Source organism: Glycine soja, chromosome 14 (assembly GCF_004193775.1).
Source record: "Glycine soja cultivar W05 chromosome 14, ASM419377v2, whole genome shotgun sequence".
Taxonomy (NCBI): Eukaryota; Viridiplantae; Streptophyta; class Magnoliopsida; order Fabales; family Fabaceae; genus Glycine; species Glycine soja.
The window spans coordinates 16,898,044-16,912,174 of NC_041015.1; the positions used below are offsets into that span (position 1 = coordinate 16,898,044).

The window sequence follows — 14,131 nt, forward strand, 5'->3', positions numbered from 1 at the left end:
TGAAAAATCAATAATGGTTGAGGAGAAAGAAATAAACGACCAAGAAAAAGAAATAGAGGTAGAAAAAGAAAAAGAAAATGAAGAAAAAGAAAAAGTTGAAAAAAATAAAGAAGGGAAAGAAAAGAGTAGAAGTGAGAAAGCAAGAGAGAAGAAGAAAGAAAAAGCTTCAAATGAGGATACGAAAGTACCATATCCTGTGGTACCTTCCAAGAAGGACAAGGACCACCATCTGATGAGATTCCTTGATATTTTCAAGAAACTGGAAATAACTATGCCTTTTGAGGAAGCTTTGCAACAAATGTCACTCTACTCGAAATTTCTGAAAGATATGTTGACAAGGAAAAACAAATACATCCACCAGGAGAATATTGTTGTGGAAGGAAACTGCAGTGTTGTAATACAGAGAATTCTTCCACCAAAACATAAGGACCCTGGTAGTGTTACTATTCCTTGTTCAATTGATGAAGTCACTCTGGGAAAGGCTCTCATTGATTTGGGTGCCAGTATCAACCTAATGGCGCTCTCTATGTGTAGAAGGTTGGGAGAGTTGGAAATCATGCCCACGAGAATGACTTTACAACTTGCTAACCGATCCATCACAAGACCTTACGGGGTAGTTGAGGATGTTCTGATAAGAGTGAAACATATGATCTTTCCAGCTGATTTTGTGGTCATGGATGTGGAGGAAGACCATGAGGTTCCAGTCATTTTGGGACATCCCTTTATGTCAACTGCAGGCTATATAATTGATATGGGAAGAAAGACACTGGAGATGGGTTTTGAAGATCAAAAGATCAATTTTGATCTTTTTGAAGAAAGCAAGTCGATGCCAGAGCATAATGTTTGCTTGCAGGTGATGGAGGTTAAAGAAGAAGTCTTGAAGGTGAGGACCAATATTTGATCGCCCATTGAAGTAAAAGCGTCAAGCTAATGATGTTAAAGAAGCGCTTCCTGAGAAGCAACCCAGTTCTAATTTCTGCTATTCTGTTTTTTTATGCATTGTATAATGTGGAACTTGCTTTAAAATAATTACATTGAGGTATATCAACTTGTTTTTGAATGATAGATATAAGGGTTTCAAATTCTTGAGAAAAGGACTTAAATAGAACTTATAATTTTTTTTCTTCTGAAAATCAGTCCTTTCGCTAAGCGCAAGCTTCGCGCTAAGCGCATCGTTTGTCATGCGCTAAGCGGAGAGTCTCTAGCGCTTAGCGCTCAACCCTTGCATCTCAGGCTGATTTGGTCCACTAAGCTGGCCAAGGTTGAGCAAAGCCCATTTCAATTTGATCTGAATTGGGCTAAGCGGTGACCTACTTGCTAAGTGCATCGTATTCACTGGCTAAGCGCGAGACGTCGCCGCTAAACCCATTTTGATGTGGCCTAAATTGGGGTTCATTGAGCTAAGCGCTACTCATGCCAGCTAAGCCAAATTCCTTGTGGCCATAGTAGTGCTAAGCGATCCATCATTCGCTAAGCGCAAGCCCCTATATATTCAAGATGCATTATATTAGCTAAGCTGGCCCAGAGCCAGGCTTAGTTATGATCTGCAAAATTCGTTAAGCGCCTTTTCTGTGCGCTAAGCCCGGCTCTGTGCAAAAAAAAAAAATCAGATTTTGAGTTTCAAACTTGGGCTAAGTGCGCTGTTCCGCTAAGCAAACCGCTTTAAGAAACCAAATGTCTCTCTGGCTCGCTTAACGCTGCGATTCGCTAAGTGAGAGGGTCGAAAATTACTTAAGTGCGTGTAACATCAGTTACACTCACTTTTGCCTGAAATTTCAAAGCACTGCCTGCATTCTCTCCCTCACCCAAATTCGTGCACTGTGCATTTTTGCTTTCTTTTTGCATCTCTATGCATCTTCAGTAATCAACAATCCAAGTAAGTTTCTCATTCCCTTTACTCTTTTATTTTGGTGAACCTTAGGGTAGAGAACCATAGAATTTAGCTTTTAATTTTTAGGGTTTTAACGATATTAGATTTGTTAAAAATTAGGATTTTGTGAATGATTGTGCTGTGTAGATAGTTTTGGCTGGTTTGAATGTTTGATATGCCTTAAAGAGGCTCATAAAAGAGGAGAAAACGAACTTCGTTTTCTGGGACACCATAGAACACATGAGCTTTGTTAAGTAGAGAATATCCTTATAACATCAGGCACCTAATAGGAAGACCAACACATTGTCTACTTGTCTTTACACATCATTACTCACCTGATTTTCCTTTTTAATAGTTAGTTTGCATATCTATTCATAGTCGACACATATCTCTTCATACAAGACACTTATTCACTGAATATAGCTTCAGCAAGTAACACAAGTTCCCCGAGAGTTCGATACTCGGTTCTTACCATTTTATACTAGTTGCGTGATCCGGTGCACTAGCCGGGTTCGATCAGAAACCTATACCCTAATGTCACATCCTATCAGAGCATTGTGTTCCCATGTCCTCTAGCATGAGGTTCTTCATAGTCATCCACCTAACCATCTGCTCCCACGAACACAAGGTTCGAGATCATCATAGGATCCAAACACAAATAGCACACGGGGAGTGAGTTATCACATTCATAGCTAGTAAAGAGAAACAAGACAACATGTAGATATACATATCATATAAACAAAATGTAACTTACTTAAACATAGCTCACGTCATTCCATTACTTTGTCACGAAACATCACATCACAACACAACACATCTCATTCATTTTCACATCACTCATGTACTCAAGGATCAAAACACAATATCACTAAATCAATCAATATCAATCAATACACAAGCGTTATGCAATAGATACACTAAGACTCAATCCTATATGCAATGTGGTACCATGTCAGTGATAAACCTCATCGGGCGCCTAGGTAAAATCATAGGGAAACTAGTCCGGGTCACGTTGTTTTGCGAGAATGCTCCAACCATATGGAATCGGCACAAGCTTATAAGAGCATGTAGAAGCAAATGACTTTGATGTTTTGATGATGATCATGATGATTTGATGCAAATGATGCAAATGCGCTTTTCAAGTTTAAATTCAAGACAATGATTCAAGAATACAAGACACAACATCAAGATGATCACTAGTATTTTAGGAAGGGAATTCCTAATTGATATAGCAAAAGGTTTGGCCAAGTAATTTAAGTTAAAAATGTTTTTCAAGAGATTTACTCTCTGGTAATCGATTACCAGAGGATGTAATCGATTACCAGTGGCCAAAAATGGTTTACAATAGCTATTAAAAATTTAAATTCAAATTTTAGATTGTGTAATCGATTACATAATATTGGTAATCGATTACCAGCAGTTAATAAATGTTTTAATTCAAATTTTAAAACCTGTAATCGATTACATAAAACCTGTAATCGATTACCAGAGGAGATTTTCAGAAAATTATTTCTAAGAGTCACATCTTTTCAAATGGTTTATACATGGCCACCAAAGGTCTATATATATGTGACTTGAAACACGAATTTGCTCAGAGTTTTTCATATCAAAAAGTCTTATTCTATCAAAGAGCAAAAACATTTCATCCTCTTAAGAATTATTTGGCCAATACACTTGCAATTCAATATGGAATTAATTGAGTGCTCAGATTGTACAATATATCTCTTTCAAGAGAGATACATTCTTCTCTTCTTTCTAAATTCTCAAAGGGGATTAAGAGACCGAGGGTCTCTTGTTGTAAAAGAATTCTGAACACAAAGAAAGGATTGTCCTTGTGTGTTCAGAACTTGTAAAAGGATTTTACAAGATAGTGGAACTCTCAAGCGGGTTGCTTGGGGACTGGATGTAGGCACAAGGGTGTGGCCGAACCAGTATAAATCCGAGTTTGCACTTTCTCTTCCCTTAAACTCTTTTATTTATTATTGCTTTATATTTATATTCAGATTGTTCTATTTGAATCATTATTTAAGAGTTCCTTTTTTTAAGGGAATTTGTAACTTGCATAGAAAGTGAAATAGAATTTTAATTGGGGAAATGGTTTGCAAGATCTTAATTCAACCCCCTTTCTTAAGATATTTGAGGCCACTTGTCTAATAAGTGGTATCAGAGCTTCATTCTTGTATAAAGTTTAGAAGCTTCAAGAATAATGGCCTCAGCAAACTTCTTATTTCCAGAAGGAAATTCAATCAATAGACCTCCAATCTTTAATGGAGAGGGTTACCACTACTGGAAAACCCGAATGCAAATTTTTATTGTGGCAATAGACTTAAATATTTTGGAAGCCATAGAAATAGAGCCTTATATACCCACCACGGTAGAAAGAACCACAATAGATGGGAGCACAACAAGTGGAAGCACAACAATAGAAAAACCTAGAGATAGATGGTCTGAAGAGGATAGAAGACGAGTACAATATAATTTAAAAGCCAAAAACATAATTACATCTGCCCTGGGAATGGATGAATATTTCAGGGTTTCAAATTGTAAGAGTGCTAAGGAAATGTGGGACACTTTACAAGTAACACATGAAGGCACAACATATGTCAAAAGATCTAGGATAAACACATTAACTCATGAATATGAACTATTTAGGATGAATGCAAATGAAAGCATTCAAGACATGCAAAAGAGGTTCACACATATAGTGAATCATCTTGCAGCTAGAGGGAAAGATTTTCAAAATGAAGATCTCATAAACAAAGTATTAAGATGTCTAAGCAGAGAATGGCAACCTAAAGTAACAGCCATTACTGAATCAAGAGATTTATCTAACATGACTCTTGCTACTTTATTTGGAAAGTTACAGGAACACGAAATGGAATTGTTGAGATTAAATCAACATGAAGAAAATGACAAGAAAAAGAAGGGAATTGCTCTTAAAGCCTCATCTTCAATCCAAGAAGAAAGTGATAAGGAAATTGATCTAGATGAAGATGATGATCTTAGCCTCTTTGTAAAAAGGTTCAACAAGTTCCTAAAAGTCAGAGGAAGTCAAAGGCGACCAAATTTTAAAACTAAAAGAAGGATAGAAATCTCATCTTCTACTCCAAAATGCTTTGAATGCAATCAACCTGGACATCTGAGGGTTGATTGTCCTATCTTCAAGAAAAAGATGGAGAAATCTAAAAAGAAAAATTTTAGTGAAAAGAAAATGAAGAAAGCGTACATCACCTAGGATGACAATGATATGAAATATTCTGAAGATTCAGAAAATGAAGAAATAAACCTCTGTCTAATGGCTAAAAGCTATCAAAGCGATGAAGAGGTAACATCTTCAAATAACTTATCCATTTCTTTTGATGAATTACAAGATGCATTTGCTGATTTGCATAAAGAGTCAATCAAACTTGCAAAGTTAGTTTCATCTTCTAAGAAAGCAATTTTAGATTTAGAAAATGAAATTTCAAAATTAAATAAAGAATTAGATCATCTTAGAACTGAAGTCTCAATTTCTAAATCAAATGAAAAAGTTCATATCTCTACTATTTCTGACAAGAAAATATCTGATTCTTGTAGTTGTTGTGGAAAATATGAAAAAGAAATTAAAGATTTGAAAAACTCACTTGCAAAATTTTCTTATAGTAAAAATAATTTAGATGTCATATTAGGAAAACAAAGATGTGTCTCTAATAAGGCTAGAATAGGATATAAACCTGAAAAACAACAAAAATTTCATAAAAACCTCTTTACTTCCACACAAAAATATAATTCTAGTTCTATCACTTGCTTTTACTGTGGAAGAAAAGGGCATGGCACATCTACTTGTTATTTTAAGAAAAACTACAACAACATTAAAATGATATGGGTCCCAAAAGGATCTTCAGTGTACACTAACACACAAGGACCCAATAAAGTTTGGGTACCTAAGTCAAAAACTTGATTATATAGGTGTCTTTGAGGAAGGAATGGTACATAGATAGCGGATGTTCAAAACATATGACTGGAGATGCATCAAAGTTTACACATATCTCTCCCAAGAAAAGCGGGCATGTAACTTATGGTGACAACAACAAAGGTAGAATCCTTGGAGTTGGTAAAATAGGTACAAATTCTTCAAACTCCATTGAAAATGTTCTACTTGTTGAAGGTCTTAAGCACAACCTACTTAGTGTTAGTCAATTATGTGACAAAGGCTATCTAGTATCATTTGATTCTCAAAAATGTCTTATAGAACATAAGCATGACATTAATATAAAGCATGTAGGATATAGAGTCAACAATGTATACATGATAGACTTAAGCCTAAAACTAGATAACAATCATTGTTTTCTTAGCAAAGATGATGATCCATGGTTATGGCATAAAAGAATTGCTCACATAAACATGGATCACTTAAACAAATTAATTTCAAAAGATTTAGTAGTTGGTTTGCCTAAATTAAAATTTGAAAAAGATAAACTATGTGATGCATGTCAAAAGGGAAAACAAACTAGAAGATGAAACTATGAGAATTGGAGGAAATTACTATGCTCTTGTCATAGTTGATGATTTCTCTATATTTACATGGACATTATTCATTACTCATAAAAGTGATGCATTTCAAGCATTTAGGAAACTTGCTAAAGTTATACAAAACAAGAAAAATCTTAAGATTGCATCCATTAGAAGTGATCATGGGGGTGAACTTGAAAACAAAGATTTTGAATTGTTCTGTGATGAACATGGTATTGAGCATAATTTTTCTGCACCTAGAACCCCTCAACAAAATGGAGTTGCTGAGAGGAAAAATAGGTCATTGGAAGAAATTGCTAGAACTTTATTAAATGATACTTCTCTTCCAAAATATTTTTGGGCTGAAGCCGTCAATACTGCATGTTACATCATGAATAGGGCCTTAATAAGACCCATTTTAAAGAAAACCCCATATGATTTATATAATGGTAGAAAACCTAACATTTCACATCTTCATGTTTTTTGGTAGAAAACTATCCCATCATAGGAACAAAATGGGTATTTAGAAATAAGTTAGATGAACATGGAATAATCATTAGAAATAAGGCTAGATTAGTTGCAAAAGGATATAATCAAGAAGAAGGTATAGATTATGAAGAAACATATGCTCCAGTTGCTAGATTAGAAGCCATTAGAATGCTCTTAGCATATGCATCCATAATGAATTTTAAGCTTTATCAAATGGATGTTAAAAGTGCTTTTCTAAATGGCTTAATTCAAGAAGAAGTATATGTTGAACAACCACCAAGTTTTGAAATATTGGATAAGCCAAATCATGTCTATAAATTGAAAAAGGCTTTCTATGGCTTGAAACAAGCCCCTAGGGCTTGGTACGAGCGTTTAAGTAAGTTCCTTTTAGAAAAGGACTTCTCTAGAGGAAAAGTGGATACTACTCTTTTTATAAAAAGAAAATCACATGATATTTTATTAGTTCAAATTTATGTTGATGATATTATTTTTGGATCTACTAATGAATTATTGTGCAAGGAATTCTCCCATGACATGCAAAGTGAGTTTGAAATGTCAATGATGGGAGAACTTAATTTCTTTCTTGGATTGCAAATTAAACAAACCAAGGATGGTATCTTTGTCAATCAATCCAAGTATTGCAAAGAGTTAATCCACAAGTTCGACATGGAAAATGCTAAGCACATGGCTACTGTCATACCCTAATTTCGTCCGGGGACCTTTGCTTGATGACATGCGACCTTTCTTTGGTCCTTGTGAGGTGCTTGACACCCATCATTAGGCAGTTTGTGAAAATTCCAGGACATGCCGGAAAATCAAAAAAATATCGATGCACAATCCGTAAGTTTCCGTAACACACCGGAAATCAAATGGAAGCATCGTTGCATAATTAAGTGAGGTTCCGTAACATTCCGTAAGTCAAAAAGGGGATGGTTATGTAATCCACAAGGTTCCGTAACATTACGGAAAGAAAACAAGTATCGTTACGAAATTCGTAAGTTTCCGTAACTTTACGAAAAAAGAATCACCAAAAAACAGCAGGGGGGTGTACTTAGTAAAAATGGGGGTGCAAATAGCACCCAGGCCCACTTGGGCCCTCCAGAAGATTCCTCCAGAAGGCTGTTGCTTCTGGAGGAAGCAACCTGGCTCGCCTGGGCGAGCTGAGCTTGCCTGGGCGAGCTGGGCGGCAACCACCTCCCCTATTTTGCTATAAATAGGGGAGGAATGAAGAAGGAAGGGGTTCAGCCCCTTTGGCACTTCTCTCTCTTTCGAATTTGCTTGGAAAAATCGTTTCCGTGAAGAAAATCTAAGCCGAGGCGCTTCCGAAACGTTTCCGTAACGTTTTCCGTGAAGAATTTCGCAAAGGTTTCAACCGTTCTTCGACGTTCTTCATTCGTTCTTCATCGTTCTTCGATCTTCAACGGGTAAGTACCTCGAACCAAGCTTTTCGATTCATTCTATGTACCCGTAGTGGTCCACATTGTGTTTCGTGCATTTTTTCTCGTTTTGTTTACTTTTTATACCCCCTGTTGACGTGCTTAAGCCATTTTACTTAAGTCATTTATCGCTTAACTTAAAAATAAAATAAATTTCCACCGAACGTTTGAATTGTATTATCCATTAACTTCGGTTAAAATAAATTCCGACCGTTCGGTCGTGCCGTAACCACGTTGGAAATCAAAAAGAGGTAAAAAATAATATAATAATCAAAAAGACATCTTTTAGTAAAATAAAGCGGAAAATCAATCGGACGTTTTCTCTTTGGGATTTCTCATTCTTAATCGAATTGATTAATAACTAAAGTGAAACTAAAGGCTAAAATCAATTCGCCTAGTCAAGCTCGTCCATAAAAATAGGCTTTTGAAGTTTGTCATTTCATTTTCTCACTAAGTAAAATGGATCATTTTTAAGGTCCAACGCCTTAAAATGATCACCTCTTAAAGTAAAAAAGAATCACTTGATAAAAAAGAACTACGTAGGTCTGAGTTCCTCATTGAGGATACGTAGGAGCAAAAGCCCCGCTTTTGTCGACCACCCCAAGAGATCGTTAATGGTCCAATGCCTTAACGTTTCTCTCCTTTCAAAAACAAGAGATCGTTAATGGTCCAATGCCTTAACGTTTCTCTCCTTTCAAAAACAAGAGATCGTTAATGGTCCAACGCCTTAACGTTTCTCCCCTTTCAAAATCAAAAGACCGTTTAATGGTTCAACACCTTAAATGACCTTTTGTTCAATAAAAACATATTTTGCAAAAAAGACAAAAACAACTTAACCAAACACTTTGTTCCGAAAGAACTACGTAGGTCTGATTTCCTCATCACAAATTGAGGAATACGTAGGAGCAAAGGGAAACACCCTTGTCGACCACAAAAAAGAAAAAATATAAAAAGGGTATAAAGGATATAAGAATATAAAAGGGAACATAAAAATCAAAGTCATGTTTGCACATTCGATTAAAGGCTGCCGTCCCTTGGGACGGACATGTGGGGTGCTAATACCTTCCCCGTGCGTAAATACAACTCCCGAACCTTTCACTAAAAATTTTGTAGATCGGGTCTTTTCCGGTTTTTCCGACGTTTTCCTCAAATAAACGTTGGTGGCGACTCCGCGCGTATTCCTTTCGTGGAACACGCATCCCGCGAGTCTCGCGTCGCCCTCCCGCCGAAGGGTAGGTTGCGACAGTTGGCGACTCCACTGGGGACTGTTTTTTAGAGAGTTAGGCCATTTAATCTTGTGCAATGTTTTATCATGACTTTCTCCTTTGTTGGTTTCCCTTTATTTGTTTTATGTTCTTGTGTATATAAACTATTTGTTGCTTTTAGTGTGTTTTAGAATGTATGCATGAGGTAAATATTTATTCATTTGATGCACACAAACACTAACACTATTTGCACACACTGTGAGTGAAAAAGGGCCCTATACCCGGGTTCATGGGAACATAAGGAGTGGAGGTGAATCTGTGATCATGCTAGGTCTCCGACTTGCTTGATTACAGTGAACCCTCATCTAGAGCTTTTCTCTTTGAAAACTTATTGTTGCTAGTAGTCCCTACTGCTGCAATATGTTCTTCGAAGGGGATGATACCTCTAGAAACCATCAAGAGAGATATGACTACCTTGGGGATTATTGCTAAAAGCCTAGTTAGTTCTCTCCCTTATAGGTCCCTTAAATAGGGGCACGGAGCAAACACGATGCGTGCCATTTTTCACACTGCCATGCATAAGTATCATATACCCGTTTGCTTATGTTCAGTGAATATTATCATACTATGTACATCCCCGTATTGTACCTTTCGCATGTGCATCATGTGTGGGTTCCGTCTTAATCCCCTATCTTGGGCAAACCAACGGAGGGTCCGTGTCACCTTCTTAAATACATACGTTGGGCATTTTGCTACCCCAAGACGTTGTATCTAAGAAGGAGACAATTTCCCGAGCTCCCGTATTCATAAATTGCATCCGTGTCATATGCATTCCTTCATGCATTCATCCATTCCACCCATGATAGATGTCGGAGTTTTGATTCGCACTAGATTTTATTTCACTTTAGTAAAACATGGGATCAAGTCAAAAGCCTTCGCTTAAAAAGAGGTTTTATCAAGTCAAAATCAAGAGCTTAGAGGTCACCAGTTTACGAAAGTTGGGGCAATTAATGGGTCAACTTCAACGGCAAGCCTTCCGCAAAGCCTATGGTAAGCATTTGGGACCTAGCTAGGGTAGAAGTCTCCATGGAACCAATTGCCTCCCTCGCCCAGTATTATGATCAGCCGTTGAAGTGCTTCATCTTTGGGGACTTCCAGCTATCACCAATGGTGGAAGAATTTGAAGAGATCCTAGGATGTCCTCTAAGGGGAAGGAAACCATGCCTCTTCTCAGGGTTCTACCCCTCATTGGCCAGAATTTCTAAAAAAGTCCAAATCTCGGCGCAGGAATTAGACCGCCAAAGGCAAGTCGAAAATGGGGTGGTCGGAATACCGAGAAAATATTTGGAGGTAAAAGCAAGAATCTTGGCAGATAAAGGCGAGTGGACCCCATTCATAGATATTCTCACACTGTTGATTTTCGAGGGAGTCCTCTTTCCAAATGTGGATGGGTTGGTGGACCTGGCAGCGATCGACGTTTTTCTCGCCTATCATAACCACAAGGAAAGTCCGGTTGTCGCTATGCTAGCCGACCTATATGACACCTTCGACCGAAGATGTGAAGAAAGCAATGCAAGGATTGTTTGCTGTACTCCAGCTCTCTATGTGGGGCTGGTTTCACACCTTTTTCTCCAAGAAGGTAGGCTCGTCTATCCGCTACAAGGTTACCGCTCGTGCGTCGAAAAAGGAAAGGCGAATTGGGACCAACTCTTGGCTAGCATGGGGGGGCGTCTGTTAATTGGTTCCCTCGCTAGAAGGAAGGAAGAATCAAGATTCTATCTTCATGCGAAGGATGTCCAAATGTTCCCTTGATGGGAACAAGGGGTTGTATTAATTATAATCCCGTTCTCACCATAAGACAGCTTGGCTACCCCATGAGAGGAGTGCCATTAGACGAAAGCATCACGCCTTTCATCGCACGGGGTTTTAGTGACCACAACGCGAGGGTACTCCAAGGAGTTCGCAAGGCATGGGATGCGGCGTGAAGAAAGGACAGAGAGCTTAGGGGAAGCAGTAATGGGATCATCGGCGGCTATCATAAGTGGCTGAGAGTCCGAACACAAGGATTGGATTGGCTCCCAAATCTAAAGACTGTGAGGGACGATGAGGTTAAAGCTTCGGAAGAAAGTGATGAGGTACAAGCCCTAAAGGCAGAGCTTGAAAGAGCCCGAGTAGTCGAAGAGAAGTTCAAGTCCATAGCCATCAAAGTCTGAAAAGAGTATGATGAACTAAGGGACGTCAATATGGCCACCGCTGATGCCTTGGAACGAGAAACCAAGAAGGCCCAAAAGGAAGAACACGTGCCAGCAAAGTTTTGAGGGGCTTTATAGGGCAGCAATAGTAAGCTCAAGCTCCGAAGAGGTGAAAGGAATCATCACGGGTCAAAGGCATGATCTTGAAGGACGAGCTAAAGGCTTACCTTAGGTCGAAAAGAAATTTGTCCCAACAGTTAAGCGAGACTGAAGGGAATATGTGGGCCGTCATCGATGAGTGCAAAGAGAAGCTAAATCTAGCGGCGACTCACGAGCAAAGGCTAGAGGATGAGTACGCCAAGATATCAGCAGAAAGCGAAGCAAGGGAGAGGGTAATTGATTCATGGCACCAAGAGGCAACAATGTGGACGGACCGATTTGCTCTTACTTTGAACAGGAGTCAAGAACTTCCCCGATTGCTAGCCAAGGCCAAAGCAATGGCGGACACCTACTCCGCCCCCAAGAAGATCCACGGACTTCTCAGCTATTGTCAACATATGATAGACTTAATGGACCATATGATTAGAAACCGCTAGGAAGTTTGTATTGTCGCTCAAATCTTGACTAGTTATAACTTTTTGAATAAAATGAGTTTATCCCACGTTTTTACTCCAAAAATCAGTGCGAATCAAGTCACTCCCGCATTTTATCTCTAGCATGCATTGTATGTTGGTCTCGTCCTTTGTCACGGGAAGCCGGAAGGTCCATATCACCTTCTTATTTGTACACATGGGGCACTGCACCCCCAAATGCACAAGTAAGAAGAGATAATTTTCCGGGCTCTCGTGTCCGTAAAATGCATTCATATCATGCATCGCATAAGCATCTCTTCATAACATCATAATGGACATATCCTGCATTTGTCCGTTATCATATTCCAGCCTCACATTTTGCATGAGTCATGGCATCATCATGCATATGCGTTCAACAAACTTTTTGATCTGCAAAATTGCATACCATTTGTTTTCATGTTTGCTCATCCTTGCGTTTTCCTCTACAAAACAAAAACAAAAAAGGGGGAAGCGTGAAACTTCATACTACATTCTTAGTTTCATGTGTTAGGCACCACGAGCCAACCATGTTGGGATCATAAACCCGTTTCACTTAAAAACAAAATAATTGAACATGGTACCTAATGCATGGTGTCATACCCTAATTTCGTCCGGGGACCTTTGCTCGATGACGTGCGACCATTCTTTGGTCCTCGTGAGGTGCTTGGCACCCATCATTAGGCAATTTGTGAAATTCCAGGACATGCCGAAAAACCAAAAAAATATTGATGCACAATCCGTAAGTTTCCGTGACACACCGGAAATCAAATGGAAGCATCGTTGCATAATTAAGTGAGGTTCCGTAACATTCCGTAAGTCAAAAAGGGGATGATTATGTAATCCGCAAGGTTCCGTAACATTACGGAAAGAAAACAAGTATCGTTACGAAATTCGTAAGTTTCCGTAACTTTACGAAAAAAGAATCACCAAAAAACAGCAGAGGGGGGTGTACTTAGTAAAAATGGGGGTGCAAATAGCACCCAGGCCCATTTGGGCCCTCCGGAATATTCCTCCAGAAGGCGGTTGCTTCTGGAGGAAGCAACCCTGCTCGCCTGGGCGAGCTGAGCTCGCCTGGGCGGCAACCACCTCCCCTATTTTGCTATAAATAGGGGAGGAAGGCAAGAAGGAAGGGGTTCAGCCCCTTAGGCACTTCTCTCTCTTTCGAATTTGCTTGGAAAAATTGTTTCCGTGAAGAAAATCTAAGCCGAGGCGCTTCCGAAACGTTTCCGTAACGTTTTCCGTGAGGAATCTCGCGAAGGTTTCAACCGTTCTTCGACGTTCTTCATTCGTTCTTCATCGTTCTTCGATCTTCAACGGGTAAGTACCTCGAACCAATCTTTTTCGATTCATTCTATGTACCCGTAGTGGTCCGCATTGTGTTTCGTGCATTTTTATTCTCGTTTTGTTTACTTTTTATACCCCCTGTTGACGTGCTTAAGCCATTTTACTTAAGTCATTTCTCGCTTAACTTAAAAATAAAATAAATTTCCACCGAACGTTTGAATTGTATTATCCATTAACTTCGGTTAAAATAAATTCCGACCGTTCGGTCGTGCCGTAACCACGTTGGAAATCAAAAAGAGGTAAAAAATAATATAATAATCAAAAAGACATCTTTTAGTAAAATAAAGCGGAAAATCAATCGGACGTTTTCTCTTTGGGATTTCTCATTCTTAATCGAATTGATTAATAACTAAAGTGAAACTAAAGGCTAAAATCAATTCGCCTAGTCAAGCTCGTCCACAAAAATAGGCTTTTGAGGTTTGTCATCTCGATTTCTCACTAAGTAAAATGGATCATTTTTAAGGTCCAACGCCTTAAAATGATCACCACTTAA

The 14,131-nt window shown here is 38.6% G+C and overlaps 1 protein-coding gene across 1 annotated transcript; it reads left to right on the forward strand.

Annotated features, from left to right (window-relative positions):
- The first annotated feature begins 271 nt into the window (after positions 1 to 271).
- LOC114383878 lies at positions 272 to 901 on the forward strand. Its single transcript, XM_028343594.1, has one exon. The coding sequence runs from the start codon at positions 272 to 274 to the stop codon at positions 899 to 901; it is 630 nt and encodes a 209-aa protein (XP_028199395.1).
- Positions 902 to 14,131: the final 13,230 nt, after the last annotated feature.